The following is an 18,605-nucleotide window of genomic DNA, read 5'->3' as shown; positions in this document are numbered from 1 at the left end:
CTAGGGGTCAGGTTTGGAAAGAATGGGAGGTGGATCAGAAAGAGAAAGGAACAGATACATAAGGTGCAGGTACCTGAAATGGTTGTATTCAATATTTATATGATTGAATGGCAGAGCAGTCAATGGGCTGAACGATCTAATTCTGTTCCTACGACTTATGGTCAAAATTAATTCAGGATACTCAGTGTGGATTTGTGAGGGAAGGGTTGTTTTTTTTAAATAGTAGCAAGTTAATGAGAGTAGCATGCTTGATACAATCCATATAGATGTTTATAAAGCACTGTGCGGCAAAGGGGTCAAATATGCAAGGAAGAAGGTGGCAGATCAAATCTAGACTTAGAAGCAAAGGGAAATGAATGGCAGGCATTTTGGTGAACTGGCAGCCAGTTATTCATGGAGTTCCACAAGCCTGAGCACTCAATCCCTTGCTGATGATTACTGATTAATCATTAACTAGGATCTTCTAATGTGCAGCAGAGATCCAGCACTCCCTGCGTGGAATGCGGGCAGAATCAGGAATACTGCTCAGAGAAGGTTCTTCGAGAGCAGTGACCTGGACTTTGGGCAAAGGACCTAATGTAAGGTACATGATGAAGTTTGCATTTAAAAACTAGACATGTAATTCACTACAGGAAGGTGTCAGTAGAATCGTTAGGTGGGTAAAAAGGTAACAAATGAAATACAATCCAGCAAAATCTGAGGTAATGTATTTGGAGAGATATAATACAAATTAGCTTTACTTGTACACCATGTACATCAAAACACAGTGAAATGTGTTGTTTGCGTCAATGACCAACACAGTCCGAGAATGTGCTGCCAACAAGTGTTGCTGTGTTTTTAGCACCAACATAGCACATAGCAATAATACAAGGGAAGTGTGCTTGTATCTTACTAAACCTAACCTTTGGAATGTAGGAGGAAACCGGAGCACCCGGAGGAAACCCACGTGGTCATAGAGTGAACATACAAACCCTTCAGACAGCGGTGGGAACTGAACTCTGATCACTGGCGCCATTAAGCATGGCGCTAACTGCTAAACTAATATGCTAAGAAAATTATACACAGCTTATAGAGAAATACAGAAAAACAGGAGTATCTTTATGTTTAGGTTCTCAGGATAAAGATTGTAGGAAAGACTGATGAAGGTTGTTTAAAAAGACAAACAAGATATCTGACTTCATTAGCTATGGTGCAGGATATAAGGGCAGGGAGATTGTGTTACCATTGTATATAACATCAGTTAAACCACAGCTTGAGCACTGTTCACCAAATTGTTGGATTAATGGGATTACACAGGAGAATGCACAGAGGTGTATAACCCAAAGAAAATTGGAAAATTTTGCTATGAGAATAAAGGGAGAGTTAATTAAGATATATAATTAAAGCAAAAGTCGGGAAAATTAAATGTAATTGTTAGAATTATTAGTGCAGAGATGAGCGATTTATTTTTCCTGAGGGCGGTGGGGGGGGGGGGGTCTTGAACTCACTGCCTGAAGGGGTGGCAGAGTAAGGAACAGTAATCAAATGTGAAAGCAGTTAATGTTATCGCATGTTAGCATGTGGTTGTCTCATTTCTGACCAGTGCAGATCAAAAGCCTTCCACCATCCTATTTCTAAGATTAATCAAATGCCCTGTTGTAAATGTTCTTTTGATTCATGGAGAGGCGGGTGGTTCAGTCAGTCCAGGGTGTGGTTGATCTGACAATCTCCCCAATGCTTCATCTGGGGATCTATCACATTTCTCCTCATTCTTTTCTTCCGTGTTCTACTCTCCTTGGATTCCTCTTTCTTCAGCTCTTCAACTTTTCCACTTATCGCTTCCTAGCTTCTTACTTCATCCCCCTCCCCCACCCACCTTCCCTCTCATGTGGTTTTACCGATCAGCTTGTACTACCTCCTCCCCATCTCCCTCCCTCCACCTTCTCAGTCTGGCTTCTGCCCCTTTCTTTCCCATCCTGATAAAAGAGTCCCAGCCAAAAACTTGACTGTTTATTCCCCTTCACAGATCCTGCCTGATCTGAGTTTCTCCAGCATTTTGCACATGCTGCTGAAAGTACAGCTGTAACTTCACTGCACAGTTGCACAAGAGCAGATCGGAAAAATTACCCCATTTACAGCCAGTCAGGAGGTTTTGGGTTCGAGTTGCTCTTCAGACAATTAATCATCGTCAGAATAGTCTCAACACAAAATTGCCGACCATCCCTCTTCCTCACCTACGCCTCCAGAGTGCAGGAACAGGAAAGGGAAAAGAGCAGAATACTGTGATCTGGAACACATTTCACAGGGCAGCTGAAGGAGATTTCAGAAAGGTTTTGGGAACAAGTTATGCAAAGAAGCAAGGCACAGTAGCACAGTGGTTAGCTTAGCACTTTAGTTCAGGTGACCCAGGTTCAACTCCCACCACTGCCTGTAACAAGCACATACATTCGCCCCGTGACAACTTGGGTTTCCTCTGGGTGCTCCAGTTTCCTCCCACAGTTTAAAGACTATACCAGTTGGTAGATTAATTGGCCATTGTAAATTGTCCCATGATTGGGCTAGAGTTAAACTAGGAGATTGCTGGACTGTGTGGCTCAAAGGGCCAGAAGAGTCTATTCCACACTGTATCTCAGTAAAATTTTAAACAAAGTTAAAAATCAACAAATTCACTAATCCACATTAGAAAGCTGCAAGCTCCCTAAAGGAAATGACTGAAGTCTCTTGCAAGGTTTTCCAACCTTAAGACTTGACAGGGTCCTCACCATGAAAGATGGAGACTAATTTTAACTTTCTTTAGCCCAGATGCCACTGTATGCTGAGCTCATTGTGACTCATCATATTGAGATGATGCAGCCACTCCCTCCTTGAGCCCATCTCTCCACCTCTAGAGCATGCTGGATTGTGAAATACCCATAACAAAGCTCAGCTACTTACCAGATAAATTCACCAAGCACCATGGCACAAAACTGGAGCAAAACCAATTTCCTACTGATCATTATTACCTGTACATCTTAATAAAAAAAAAACATGAGGCACCCACCTAATCTCTCCACAGCAAAGACTATTGTGGATCCACTCCCGATACCCAAAGCTTGGTTATTCTAGGGGATAAACACAATAAGCTAGGTCAGTGTTTTCTTGCTAACATGATGCTGCATTTCTAGCTGTGATGGACTAAACTAAAAGCTTAATTTCCCCAAAACAACCTTAGACAGCATTGTAAAAATTGCCAATGCAAAGCATTTGTACAGATGCTGTTGCACACCATTTGTTCAGAATCAGGTTTATTGTCACTGACATGTCATGAAATTTATTGTCTTGCGTTAACAGTAGAGTGCCATACATAAATATTGCAGTTAGAATATAATAAACAGTGCAAAATCGTGAGGTGGTATCAATGGACCATTTCGAAATCTGATGGCGGAGGGGGAAGCAGCTGTTCTTAAAACATTGAGTGTGCATCCTTGGGCTCCTCTATTTCCTTCCTGATTATAGCAATGAGAAGAGAGGGTGTCCTGCATGGAGAGGGTCTTTTATGACAGATGCCACCTTCCTGAGGCATCTTTTAGAGATTTCCTCGATGATGGGCAGGCAAGTGCCCATTATGAAGATGTTGATGACACTTGTTGGCCACTGGCCTATGGTCTCAGCAGCCAGCTTATGCTCCTGATCAGCCACTTCTTATCAAGGTTTTTAAAGAGTAGATCATGAAAGGCAATAGCTATTTCCAAATTTCTGTCTAGACACCAACATAAACAAAGGGTGCAAGCAGTGAGTTCTGATGTCTTGACACGATTCCAGGAAAACATCTCAAAAGACGTTGACTGTGGGCTGGAAGTGAAGCAATTCCAGGGCAGAATAACAACCTCAGTTCTGTATGACCACACCATGAAAGGCCAAGGAGACTACCAACTTTCTTCAGCCCATGCGCCAATGTAAGCCGAGGTTATGGAGTGCAAAGGAGGCACAGTGCCTCATGGCACCAGTAACTTTGTTGTAATCTTGACACTGGGTGCAGACTATGTGGAGTTTGCAAATCATCCATACAACATAGCAAAGCACAGCACGTTACAGGCCTTTTACTGTACGATGTTGTGCTGACCTTTGAACCGCCTCCACGATCAATCTATCCTTCTCTCCTACAGAGCCCATAACTCACCATTTTTCTTACATCTATGTGCCTAAGGGTGTCCTAAACGTTAGCATTGGATCAGTCTCTAGCAGTGAGTGCATTCTAAGCACTTACTGTCAGTTTCTTGTGACACTGGTTTCTTCAAAGTAAGTTTATTATCAAAGTACATATGCATCACTGTATACAATCCCGATATCCATTTTCTTGCAGGCATACTCAATAAATCTATAGAATAAAAACCATAACAGAATCAACGAAATACTGCCCAACTTGGATGTTCAACCAGAGTTCAGAAGGCAATGAACTGTGCAAATACAAAAAGAAATAATAATAATCAGTAATAAATATCAAGAACATGAGGGAAGTGCCCTTGAAAGTGAGTCTATTGGTTGTGGAAACATTTTATTAATAGTGAAGTTATCCCCTTTGGTTCAAGAGTCTGATGGTTGAAGAGTTAACTGTTCCTGAACCTGGTGCTGTGAGTCATGAGGCTCCTGTACCTTCTTCCTGATGGCAGCAGCAAGAAGAGAGCATGCCCTGGGTGTTGGGAGTCCCTGATGATGGTTGCTGCTCTCCAACTGATAACTGTGTTTCATATGGATGTGCTCAATGGTGGGGAGGGCTTCCTCCGCTAGCCTGAAGACACGGCTAACTGGCCATTGTAAATTGTCCCTAGTAAGTGAGAGGTGGAATCTGGGTGGGAGTCGATGGGAATTTGGGGAGAATAAAATGGGATTAGCATAAATGGTTGCTTGATGGTCCACGTGGACTCAGTGGGCTGAAGGTCCTGTTTCCATGCAGTATAAATAATTCGATGGTGCTGAGGCACTGGCTGAACAGTTTCACAAAGATTGAGAGTTTCTGTGCTCTCAAGCCACGCAGCATTGAATCACCCTCTTCAGCCACCATCACCCATACCAATCCCTGATCTGCCGCTTTGCCCGTGAATCTCTTAGCAACAGAGGTATGGAGCTGCCAGTGAATATACTCCTGCCTGCGTCAGTCTTGTCCACCTCTGCCAGTGCTTGACAGAGGAGTCAACTTGACCAAGCAGTAATGAAATGGTGAGATCTAGCACTAAAAGTGGACAATTAACATATCAAAGTGGCTGGATATTGTGGTGAAATCCTTCACTTAAATTATGAATAAAATATGAGATTCCTGCTGGCTTTGGTGGACAATTGCCCACAGGAATTTAATTACACACAGCCACAGTGGAATCTCAGCAAGTCTGTGGAACAGCCCCCATTCAACAGCAATCAGTCACTGTGATAACCAGGAAATGCTGGAGCATTCTGCAGGCCAGGCAATGTGTGCAAACAGAAACACCAATTACAACAAAACACCATCTCCATTGCTTTTTTCCATGGATGCTGCTTGACCTGTTGAGTTTCCACCACCTTCCACTTTTATTTTGGGTCTTGTAAAAAAAAAGAGACTTACAAAGGTGAATGATTCAGGATTGTTTTTTGTCATTATTTAGTACTCAGATATAAAGAAGGAAATAACTGCTATTCCAGATTCAATGCAGCTTTTAAAAAAAGACAATAAAAACAAATATAAATGCACCATTCATTTGTTACGCGCCATGTCGTAAGATGTAGATGATCATGGTACTTCTGTGACCATGGGTGTTATTGGCAAAATTTTTCAGCAGAAGTGGTTTGCCATTGCCTCCTCCTGGGTAGTGTCATTACACAACGATTGACCCCAGGCATTATCAATTCTCTTCAGAGACCGTCTGCCTGGTGTCAGGGATCACATAACCAGGACTTGTGATACGCACCCATTGCTCATATGATCATGTGACCCTGATGCAGGTGGCCTTCGGTAGAGATGCATCTCCACCCCATCACCCAATAAATTAGCTAATATACATTGACTGATTCTATGTACAATCAGGTGGTACAAATGGTGGTAGAGCTTTTCAATTCTCTTTTCCAGAGGGTTGGATGTTCAAAAATTCAAACACAAACATTGAATCCAAAGTTCAGATCCATGTATTAAAAAAGAGGTGTGGCGACCCATTTCCTGGCATATCCGAACCGGCTCACAATTAGATAGCCTACGGGGGTTTGCGAGCACAGAGCTTTGGAGACTCTGCGCCACGGGGGGCAGGTTGAAGGAGGCTTAAAAGTGAGGCTGAGGATTTAGAATAAAGTTTTTTTCCTTCGACTGCAGTTACCGACTCCGTGTCATAATTTTAGCGCTGCATGTAGCACACCGCTACAGAGGTATGGAGCTGGAACCCGGTGTTTGAGGTGATCAGCCACGTCTGTGTTGCCTGCTGAAGAAGGGTTGAGTGGTCGAATAGCTTTATACTTCTTACGCCTTTCATTTCTTAGGGTGTGGTAGTCACTTGGAACGCACCAAGAAAGTGGAAGGGACCAGATAAAACAATATTAGAAATCTGTTTAAATCATCTTTGAAGGAAATTGGAATACAATTTAAGCAACACACACAGTTCTACGTACTGGAGGAACTCACCAGACCAGGCATCTACAGAAAAGAGTACAGTCAAGGTTTTGGGCTCAGACCCTTCAGCAGGACTGGAGAAAAACAGATGCGGAGTAGAGTTAAAAGTTGGGGTGGGGGTGGAGGGAGAAACTAGAGGTGAAACCAGGAAGGGGAGGGGTGAAGTAAAGAGCTGGGAAGTTGATTGGTGAAAGAGATAAAATGGTGAAAGGGGAGTGGTGGGTCCATTACTGGAAGTTCGAGAAACCGACGCTACCTAAACAGAAGGTGTTGTTCCTCCAACCAGAACGTGGCCTCATTACGACAGTGGAGGAGGCCATGGATGGACATATTGGAATGGGGATGGGAAGTGGAATTAAAATGGTGGCCACTGAGATCCCGCTTTTTCTGGCGGGCAGAACGTAGGTGTTTGGTGACACGATCTCCCAATCTACGTGAGGTCTCACCAGGAGGCCACAACAGGAGCACCGGTAACAGTACGACCCCAACAGACTCACAGGTGAAGTATCACCTCACCTGGAAGAACTATTTAGGGCCCAGAATTGTAATGAGAGAGGTGGTGTAGGGGTGTGTAACACTTGTTTTCCTTGGCAGGAGGGAGAACAGTGCGGAAGGATGAATGGGCAAGGGAGTTGCGTAGGGAGTAATTCCTGTGAAAAGCAGATTCCGATACATCTATCCATGGCCTCCTCCACTGTCATGATGAGGCCACACCCAGGGTGGAGGAACAACAGCTTATATTCCGTCTGGGTAGACTCCAACCTGATGGCATGAACATCAATTTCTCAAACTTCTCCCCTCCCTTCACCATTTCCCATTCCTTTTTCCCTCTCTCACTTTATTTCCTTGCCTGTCTTTTGTCTTCCTCCAGTGCTTCTCCCCTTTTCTTTCTTCCACGGCCTTCTGTCCTCTCCTGTTAGATTCCCCCTTCTACAACCCTGTATCTCTTTCACCAACATTCCAGCTCTTTACTTCAGCCCCCCCCCCCCCCCGCCCATCACCTTCTGTTTCTCATTCCCCTCCCCCCCCTTTCTAACTCTACTCATCTTTTTCCTCCCATCTTGCTGAAGGGTCTCAGCCTGAAACGTCGACTGTTCACTCTTTTCCATGGATGCTGCCTGGCCTGCTGAGTTCCTCCAGCATTATGTGTGAATGTTGTTCGGATTTCCAGCATCTGCAAATTTTCTCTTGTCTGTTTTTAGAATCGGATTCAGCCACATTTCCCCTATCAGTAAAACCAATGTTTAGATACTCTAGTTAGAGCATCTGGGATATGCGTACACAGCACGGTAGTAGAGAGGTGATAGTGTGAGCAAGTGCGGTACAGGGTTTGGATGTTGTGGTTTTCATCTGGGAGTGATGTAATTGGCCTGGGTGACTATCAGTTATAGGACTAAGTAACAGTCATTTTCAAATGTTAACAAACTTTTCACATTCCTGTTTTGTGTGTGTGTGTGTGTGTGTGTGTGTGTGTGTGTGTGTGTGTGTGTGTGTGTGTGTGTGTGTGGTATTCTTGAAGCTTTATATACAGTACGCCACTGAAGAACATACACACAGGACACCAATACACAGCGTCACAACATCCTACTAACTTCAACTACCCACTTCTAAGGTCAATCATACCCTCCGGCCGCTAAAGACCCTTTTGTAATAGTCACCCTCCAAAACCCCATTCCATATTTTCACTCACCTTCCAGAGTATCCCAAAAATAACCCTCTACTCCATTCCCTATTTAACTCGCCTCACTCCATTCCAAACCCTCCAATCCCCTCACCCACCCACCATAAACTCTCTCTTCGTCCCAATAACTCCACTCCAAACTCAGCTCCCCCCCCCCCCCTTCCCCATTCCGGGCAGCCTCTGTCTCCCCACCCTCCCCGGAGGTAGGTAAAGCCGGAGGCGGCTGGCTCACCTGCACATGGTTGTCCACGGCCATGTAACCAGCCTTCTGCTTCGCTGCTGCCTCCATGCCCGCGCTGAACTTCCTGCTGCCGAACAACGTGCACAGCCGGCAGTGCAGCTGTGCACCTCCCCCGATCCTCTGCCTTAAAGTTACGAGCCCGAACAGCCCTTGCCACATTGCCACACCCCCCCACTCCTTGCGGGCCGAGCTCACCTTCCCCCACTCTCCGTTCCAACCCCTTCCCCACTCTGGGAAATGTAGTCCCTCTCCGGCGCACTACAACTCCCAGGCTGCACTGTGCACGCTACCAATTGGTTATCCCGTTAGCAGGTGTAATATACTGTGCTGCAGATCAGATGCTGGAATCTTGGAGGAAACAAACTGGTTATCAAGTTAGGAAACACACGAGAGGCTGGGGATGTTGGAACAAACAAACAGTTTATCAAAAATAGTTACTTTTTAGGCTGATCAACACCTCTACAAACCCATTCCTCCTCGACCCACTACACTACTTTAACAGTTTTTGTCAGTCACCTTACGTACTCCTATGCCTATTGTATATAATGTATATCAAAGTATATAAGATAGCTTATATATTTATATATATATTGTGTTTTCTTTGTTATTGTGTTCTTATGGTACTGCAATGAATCTGGAGTAATTTTTTTCCCCTTTACCCTTGTGTACTGGAAATAATATTAAACAATCTTGAAAGTTGAAGTTAGCAGGCACAAGGGACTGAAGATTCTGAAATCTTAAGCAAACAGATTAGTTACAGAGTGTCACAGAACACTACGGCACAGGAACAGCCCATCTAGTCCATGGCATTAATCTACCAAGTCCCATAGACCTTCAACCAGACCATAGAGCTCCATAGTACTCATATACTCCCATCCAAATTTACTTATCCAATTTTCTCTTAAGTGTGGAAATCAAACCCACATCTACCACTTTTGCTGGCAGCTCATTCCACACTTTCACCAACTTCTGTCCGAAAAAGTCCCCCTCCACTCAAACATTTCACCTTTCACCCTTAACCCATGACCTCCAGTTCCAGTCTAACATAACCACAGTGGAAGAAGCCTGCTTGCATTCAGAAGCCAGGATGGCGGGACTGTCATATGTTGAAAGTTTGGAGTGTTTGGGCTTGTATACACTGGAATTTAGAAGGATGAGAGGGGATCTGATTGAAACATATAAGATTATTAAGGAATTGGATACGCTAGAGGCAGGAAACATGTTCCTGATGTTGGGGGAGTCCAGAAACAGAGGCCACAGTTTAAGATTAAGGGGTAGGCCATTTAGAACGGAGTTCAGGAAAAACTCTTTCACCCAGAGAGTTGTGGATCTATGGAACGCTCTGCCTCAGAAGGCAGTGGAGGCCAATTCTCTGGATGCTTTCAAGAAAGAGTTAGGTAGAGCTCTTAAAGATAAGGAGTCAAGGGATATGGGGAGAAGGCAGGACCAGGGTACTGATTGTGGATGATCAGCCATGATCTGATTGAATGGCGGTACAAGCTCAAAGGACCGAATGGCCTACTCCTGCACCTATTGTCTATTGCATTTACTCTGTCTATACCCTTCATAATTCTGTACACCTCTATTAAATCTCACAGCAAATTTTACAAAGCTGGAAGAAGGAAAAGGAGGAAACACTCTGTAGGTCAGGCAGCAAGACAGAGTATACTTTATTGAATTGAATTACTTACATCCTGCACATACCTGAGGAGTAAAAATCTTTCTGTTACGTCTCTGTCTAAATGTGCAATCCTAGTAATTTATAATAAATAAAACAGTCAATGGAATATAGAGTACACTCAAATCAGCGTGAGTTCATCAGTCTGATGGCCTGGTGGAAGAAGCTGTCCCGGAGCCAGTTGGTTCTGGCTTTTATGCTGTGGTACTGTTTCTCAGATAGTAGCAGCTGGAATAGATTGTGGTTGGTGTGATTCGGGTCCCCAGTGATCCTTCAGACCCTTTTCTCACACCTGTCATTGTAAATGTCCTGAATCATGCAAAGTTCACAACTACAGATGCGCTGGACTCTCTGCAGAGTCCTGCGATTAAGGGAAGTACAGTTCCCATACCAGGCAGTGATGCAGCTAGTCAGGATGCTCTCAATTGTGCCCCTGTAGAAACTAATTAGGATTTGGGAGCCAATACCAAAATTCCTCAGCCGTCTGGAGTGAAAGAGGCGCTGGTGAGTACAGACCATGTGAGGTCCTCAATGATGTGCGTGCCCAGGAACTTACAGCTGTTTACCCTCTCAACCCCAGATCCATTGATGTCAATAGGGGTTAGCCCATCTCCATTCCTCCTGTAATTCACAACCAGCTCCTTTGTTTTTGCGACATTGAGGGAGAGGGTGTTTTCTTGACACCATTAGGGTCAGAGGAACCCTTTATTCTCTTTCCTGGGATGCTGTCTGATCCATTGAGTGGTTTCAGCATTTCTATTATATTTTTTGTGGATGATATCTGCTTCTTCGCACGAGAATTGCTGTAACTCAAGCACTAAAACAAATTGCTGAGTGAATTTACTGGGTAAAGTGGCATCTATGGAAGGAAATGGACAGTCAACATTTCCAGTCGAGACCCTTTATTCTGTTATGGTTATAATTCCATGGATGTATTGGGTGTGCCCATAAGAAAATGAATCACAGGGTTGTATATTGTGACACATACAGTATGTACTTAAATGATAAATTTATTTTGTACTTTGACTGATAGATGTGTTATGAAGGATGAACAACTCTGATGGGCAGAAGGGTGCAGGGTTGTCTATGTTCCCCTCCCCTGGGAGAATTACAAACCGTTACTGTTGCCATGCTGCTAATGAGAGAGAAAGAGATGGAACAAAAACATACTGGGACTGGAACATTTGCTTCAGACAAGGGAGAGATAACACCGGGAAAGAGAGACTTGTTGTTCCACCATATTATGGCTCCGGAGAGGGCTGTTTACTTGGTACCATTCTGTTCATTAAAGTTCCTCAGTGGACAGCCGGAGTGGGCTGGTTTGATGGACTAAGCCATTCAAAACTGATTGACACCTGAGACCCCGTGAGTAGGGATAAAAGTGAGGTCTGGGGAGACACCCTCCAGACACACCAAGAGACACACTAGTGAGCACTACTTAAGAGTTGGAACCCACAAAAAGGTGTGGGGCATCGGAGACCGAACGAAGGATCGGTCAATTTTAACTCACAGTGTTTATAGCGAGGCCGGTGGGGGCTTGTGTGTGTGTCCACCCTTGCCTGGGTGACGAGTCCACCATAGAAGAATGGTCTAGCTAAAGGCGAGAGGGGTCATACCTGAATGGCCACAACAATACATCGACGGATCAAGAACGTAAAGGAAGGTTTGCCTGCCTGTAGCTGCTCGCGCTCTCTCTCTCTCTCCAACAATTACAACACATCGACCAACAACTACCTCAGCATGTATGAACTGAACTGAACTTTATATTCACATGTGACAATTCATTATCTCCTAGACAACAATAGAGCTTGTTTATTATTGATTATTGTTATACCCACACTTTTAGGTTTAGTATTGCTAACGTGTATTATCTGTATATTTGCATTGTTGATATTGATTTGTATATTTTACTAATAAACACTGTTTTGAAAATAGTACCAGACTCTAAAGGATACTTCTATCTTTGCTAGTAAGACACCCAGTTACGGGGCACGTAACAGATGGAAGAGAGTGAATACAGGCTGTTACTTGACCTGAGACTTCAATTGTTATTTCCCTCAACAGAAGCCGCCTGGTACACTTCTGTTCTTTTCAGCTTTTTGTGTCCTTTATTAAACAGCATAAGTGATCTCACAATCAAGCAATTAGTTTAAGGCTACATCTACTCTAGACTGGATAATTTTGAAAGCGCTGGTTTTGCATAAAAACGATAGGCGTCCACACTATGTGTTTTTAAAAATATCTCTGTCCACATTAAAACGGATATTTCAGCAATGCTCCTACTGCGCATGCACAGGACACTACCGAAAACAAGCGACATGTTTGGTGTTGAATCTCCCCGTGAAAGACGGTGCATGTTTGTGCAGTTACAGACTAGAAAAACTTAAATGACGGGCAGGCTCTCGCAGGAGAACTTACAAGTAAAAAAAAACAAATACTGAAGCATATGGAGGCAACCAACAGGGAGTTCACAGACAGATTGACCCAGCTGACGACGAACATTGAAAAACCGATTAACTCTGTTGCATTAATAAAGCACCTTGTTAAATGTGTAAGACATGTCTGCATCAGTGTTATCTTGTATTTCCATACAATGTTACATTAGGCTGTTACACATCTATTGTCAGAGAAGTACTTGCATAAATAGGTAAACCACCTTCATACGAGCAAGGACAGAAAACAAGGCAAAGTGTGTATACTTATTTATTCAGTAAGTTATGGGTCAAAGTATTTGGTGAGTACATTTCTAACTCTTCTGGCTTCAGTCTCATTGCCGTCTGTTCTGAAATTGTTAGGTTGTGTTCAAGAAAACAATGAAATGGCACGCTGCCGTCTGACAGCGTTTTCAGATCTCTCCGATTACCCCGTCCACACTGAACTGCCCAAACAGCATTTTCAATTTTACACACTCTGGAGGGCGTTTCTGAAAAGCTCTGTTTTCGCGAAAGGAAAACGCCGTTTTAGTGTGGATGGAGGGTAAAAACGAAGAGAAAAAGTTACGGATTTATCCTGCATAGTGTGGACGTAGCCCAAGTTTCTATGCATATTGATAGGATTGTTAAGGTGGTGTTTGGTGTGTTGCTTTTCGTTAGTCGGGAGGATTGAGTTTAAACCCCTGGCTAATGTTGCAGCTCTATAACACCCTGGTTAGACCACACCTAGAATATTGTGTTCAGTTCTGATCACTTCATTATAGGAAGGATGTGGGAGCTTCAGAAAGGGTGCAAAGAAGATTTGGCAGGATGCTGCCTGAACTGCAGGGCATGTCATACAAGGATAAGTTGAGTGAGATAAGTCTCTCCTCCGGAGTGAAGGTGAATGAATGGTGACTTGATAGAGGTGTACAAGGCATAGATTGAGTGAGTAGCGAGAGACTTTTTCTCAGTGCGGAAATGGCTAATACAAGGGAGCAAAATTTAAAATTGATTGGAGGAAAAGTACTGCGGGGAGGGGGGGATTCGGAAGTAAGTCGTTTTTTCTACACAGAGAGTGGTGATGTGTGGACTGCCCTGCCAGGAGTAGCGGTAGAGGCAGATACATCAGAGAGAGGTATGCAGGAGGGACTGGTTAGACTGATCTTAGAGTAGGTTAAATGGTTGGCACAACATCGTGGGCTAAAGGGCCTGTACTGTGCTGTAATGTCCTACGTTCTATTGATTCACTACGCCTGGTCATGAACGATGATTAGGCAATTAAATAGCTCTGAGAACATGATATCAGGGTCCTGCGCATGAGTACTAAAGCAAAAACTGAAGCAACGTTCAGTCAGAAGTGCCAAACATGCGATCCCTCTTGCCTTCCTCCTGTGATTTACCATCACAGATGTCAGTCTCCAGTCAGGAAATGAATACAGCAAAAACCACAAGACCAGAGAACATTAAAAATGTGGCACCAACGATCCATGCATCAAACCAACCATGACTCTACCCAGTAAAGTTACAGGACTGAAATTTACTCAACCATGTAGAAAATAGTCATGTTAATGGAACAGGGCAAATCCTTAGCCGCTAATTGCCACCTAATTATGCAAACATGAGGAAATCTGCAGATGCTGATAACTCAATCAACACACACAAAATGCTGGTGAAACACAGCAGGCCAGGCAGCATTTTGTGTGTGTCGCCACCTAATTATATACTTGTTGTCACCTCTGTCCCAAATCCTGACTGGAGAAGTTCTTCAGAGTGGCCCCAACATCAACTATCTTCAGCTGCTTCATCAATAATCTTCCATCCATAAAATGATCATAAGTTGCAATATTTCCAGAATACATAACTCTCAATTCCATTTGCAATTCCTTAGCAAGTGATACAGCCAAGTGGCAAACCCTAGTTGATAATTGGTCTGGACTGTTAAGCAGCAAGTAACGTTGGTGCCATTAAACTGCCAGGCAATGACCAGCTCCGACACAAGAAGGAGTAAGCATTTTCCTTTGATATTCAATGGCATCACCATCCCTTCCCCTCCATAAAAGCTGCCAACTCCTTCCAAAATTTTGTGTGTGTTGCTCAAGATTTCCAGCATCTGCAAAGTCTCTTGTACTAATGTCACTCACAACTGTATAGACCTCTATCAGAATGCTCCCTCTTCCTCTGATGCTCCAAGTTTGTCCAGCTGTTCCTTACAGCTAATACTCAATAACCCAGGCAGTTTCTTCTGCACCAACTCTAAAGCCTCAGCATCTTTCCTGCAATGTAATGACCAGAACCATGCACAATACTCCAAGTGTGGCCCGACAAAAGTTTCATGCAGCTGGCCATATCTGTCAGGTATCATTTGGTACCCAGTGAAGGAAGTTCAGGACTCAGAGTGATATTGGACAGGGATCATTGCAGCTCTGCAGTCCCTGAATTTTGTGCTAGGTCTTAAGTTTTAATCTTCAAATCATCCTTTTTCTTAAATTAACCAAAGGCAATGGTGAATTTCCACATTGAACTCTGTAGAGAGATTGCTCCTTCTATTCAAGATTGTTGAGACAGTCAGTCCGGATCAGAAGCAGCATCTCCAACACCATCACACTGAGCACGGCCGCCCCCCACGACTGTGCTGCAACACACAGCTCGAACCACATCATCAAGTTCTCTGATGACACGACCATGGCGGGTCTCATCTGCAAGAACGACGAGTCAGCGTACAGAGAGGAGGTGCAGCAGCTAACGGACTGGTGCAGAGCTAACAATCTGTCTCTGAATGTCAACAAAAGAGATGGTTATTGATTTCAGGAGGGCACGGAGCGACCACTCTCTGCTGAACATCGACGGCTCCTCAGTAGAGATCGTTAAGAGCACCAAATTTCTTGGTATTCACCTGGTGGAGAATCTTACCTGGTCCTTCAACACCAGCTCCATAACAAAGAAAGCCCATCAGCGTCTCTACTTTCTGCAAAGGTTGAGGGAAGTCCATCTCCTACCCCTCATCCTCACCACATTCTACAGGAGTTGTGTTGAGAGCATCCTGAGCAGCTGCATCACTGCCTGGTTCGGAAATTGCACCATCTTGGATTGCAAGACCCTGCAGCGGATAGTGAGGTCAGCTGAGAAGATCATCGTGGTCTCTCTTCCCGCCTTTACAGATATTTACACTACACGCTGCATCTGCAAAGCAAACAGCATTATGAAGGACCCCACGCACCCCTCATACAAACTCTTCTCCCTCCTGCCATCTGGGAAAAGGCACCAAAGCATTCGGGCTCTCAAAACCAGATTATGTAACAGTTTCTTTCCCCAAGCTTTCAGACTCCTCAATACCCAGAGTCTGGACTGACACCAACTTGCTGCCTTCTACTGTGCCTATTGTCTTGTTTATTATTTATTGTAATGCCTGCACTGTTTTGTGCAATTTATGCAGTCCTGGGTAGGTCCGTAGTCTAGCGTAGTTTTTTGCCTGTATTGTTTTTACGTAGTTTAGTCTAGTTTTTGTACTGTTTCATGTAGCACCATGGTCCTGAAAAACATCATCTCATTTTTACTGTGTACCGTACCAGCAGTTACGGTTGGAATGACAATAAAAAGTGACTTGACTTGACTTAGTTGTCATTCTTCAGTACACCAGGGTAAAGAGAGTGAAACGATTGTTTCTCTGATCTGATGCAACATAAAAAAATGCAATAAGTATACAGAGGACAAGAAAAACATTAAATATAAAATAAATGCAATCCTATACATTTGGAAACTTGATTGTCAGAGGGCTGTGGTGTACAATGTCAAAAAATTGGTACTTTTGTCTCAGTGATGTTGACTGTAAGTCTTGTTTACTTTACAGAATGAATTACTTCAAGCTCGGAACTCTATTACTGTGCAAACACAAGTATCATCTCCATAATTTACTTCAATGATTGAGGTTTGGGTAATGCTGTTTCTGGAATGTACTCACCATTGGTTGAAGAGTTTCACATTTGTTCTGAAGATTAGCTCCACCATTGCAGAGAGTGCAACATTGCAGTGAGAAAGTTTGAACAAAATGTATCAATGAAGCAGCAGATCATGGAGACAAGATATTCAACAGACGGCTAGAAATCTGGAGCAACACAGAAAATGCTGGAGGAAGTCAACCAGTCAGGCAGCATCTATGCAGGGAAATTAACAGTCCTTAATGTCGACTATTCATTACCCTCCATAGATGCTGCCTGATCAGCTGAGCTCCACCAGCATTTTGTGTGCATCTATGACGTAGATTTGTTTGACACTGGTCTTTACTGAAATGGGCTCTTTTGCCAAAATGGTTAGCATCATAAACCATTCTGCAGATACTGGAAATCCAGAGCAACACACACAAAATTCTGGAGGAACGCAGCAGGTCAGGCAGCGTCTACGGAAAGGAATAAAGAGACACTATTTTGGGTTGTGACCCTCCATCAGGACTGGAAAGGAAAGGGGAAGAAGTCAGAATCATATTTGCAATTGGTTAGGATCAAAGTTTGTTGCCATCTTGCAGCAAAGGTAAAATGATGACACATTTCTGTGAGTAATTGTATTTCAGCTCTTTATCCCCTGTGATTGATGGAGTCACAGCATTTATTTAGATAAAAACAGCCATAATGGTTGTTGTTGTTCTCACTTTTTTCTTGGAGTAGTTGCATGGTTAAAAACCATACTCGTTGTCCCTCTAGATGGATGGAATCCGCACTAAGTTTCAGGCAGCACCTTTTCTGTTGGCCATCAGACAACCCATCTGTAAGCCTTTCCCCCACCTCAACTTCAAACCAGGGGATAAATATCTCTGAGTTCACCCGATTACTAACTGAGTCTTTAGAACCATCTGTAAAAGATAGGCAAAAAAGGAATAAAATATTGCAGCTTTAAATGACCAGACACCTTTACACTACCTACAACATTCTGTCCATCCCATCAGATCTATTCCCACATCTGGAGATTTCTACGTCGGAATTCCTGGCCAGGCCACAGTTGGGCTATTCTGCAAATCCCCGAGACTCTACTCCCATATTCCCTAATTATCCACCCAAAACATTTGCCAATTCTGCTGGTATATTCCCAACAATCCATTAAAACCAAATGGGTCCAATGGGACTCACCCCACCCTACTAAGGAAGTCCAGTATGCAAGGCTCAATTTTTCTCTCTGCAGGTCAAGGGGCATCTCGGCTAATTCAATCCCAATGCACCTCTACATGTGATCCAGAATGCTTCACTACAGAGTCTAAGGCACTGGCCTGTACAACATCCAATTTATATAAAACAAAACAAGCTGCCTCCCCATAAATCAAACAACCATAATCTGGACAATAGCTTATTAAAGTGCAATAAATTGTCAAACCCCTACAAGCGCCCTAGTCATACCCAGCCATACAGAGCATAAAGTTAATGACCTGCTTATCTTTATCCTCCAAAAACTTTTCATGCCAGTCCCGCATCCAGCCAGAGCCTCAAATATTTAAACATAGGAACTCTAGACAACAAACACCAGAGCAAGATGAACATAATCCACACTATGTTTCCGAGTAAGAACCATATATTTTGATAGAAACAGAAAATTTTAAACCCCAGTCCAAAGATCAAAGGCTGTTTACACAGACCTTATCACAGAGGTAGGTTAACATCCCTTTTCCACAGAGCCCCATCATCAACGTATAAAAGTCAAAACGAACCCAGACCCAAAACTATCAAAATATCATTAATTATAAGATTAAACAATATTAGACTAACAACACTACCCTGAGGATCCCATTATCCACTATAAACTCTGCTTCTTCACCTACTCTCACTCTAAACGACCGGCCAAAGATTGTCCAGCACTTCTCGCATTAAACTACAAATCCCAGAATCGCATTCGATCGCCAGGGCCGATCCCCGCCCCAAATATCGGGCAACCAGAGAGATTGCCTGATTACTGTTTAAAAAAAAGGAGAGGAAAATTAGACCAAGTGTCAGGGGTTGGAGGAACATAGACGGCAGATATCGGGA

The 18,605-nt window shown here is 43.6% G+C and overlaps 1 protein-coding gene across 1 annotated transcript in view; it reads right to left on the bottom strand.

Moving 5' to 3' along the window:
* The window catches only part of rpia (ribose 5-phosphate isomerase A (ribose 5-phosphate epimerase)), a 54,411-nt gene extending 45,682 nt beyond the window's left edge, over nucleotides 1–8,729 (bottom strand). The window contains exons 1-2 of the mRNA XM_059965694.1: nucleotides 8,500–8,729; nucleotides 3,020–3,080 (exon numbers count right to left, since the gene is read on the bottom strand). Of these exons, the coding sequence (XP_059821677.1) occupies nucleotides 3,020–3,080; nucleotides 8,500–8,667 (229 nt within the window). The 5' untranslated portion in view covers nucleotides 8,668–8,729. The remainder of the gene's footprint in view (nucleotides 1–3,019; nucleotides 3,081–8,499) is intronic.
* Between the last annotated feature and the right edge of the window lie 9,876 nt (nucleotides 8,730–18,605).

The sequence above is a fragment of the Hypanus sabinus genome, chromosome 3, assembly GCF_030144855.1.
Source record: "Hypanus sabinus isolate sHypSab1 chromosome 3, sHypSab1.hap1, whole genome shotgun sequence".
Taxonomy (NCBI): Eukaryota; Metazoa; Chordata; class Chondrichthyes; order Myliobatiformes; family Dasyatidae; genus Hypanus; species Hypanus sabinus.
Note: the sequence above shows the minus strand (reverse complement) of the source record. Positions and strands in the feature narration are given on the sequence as shown.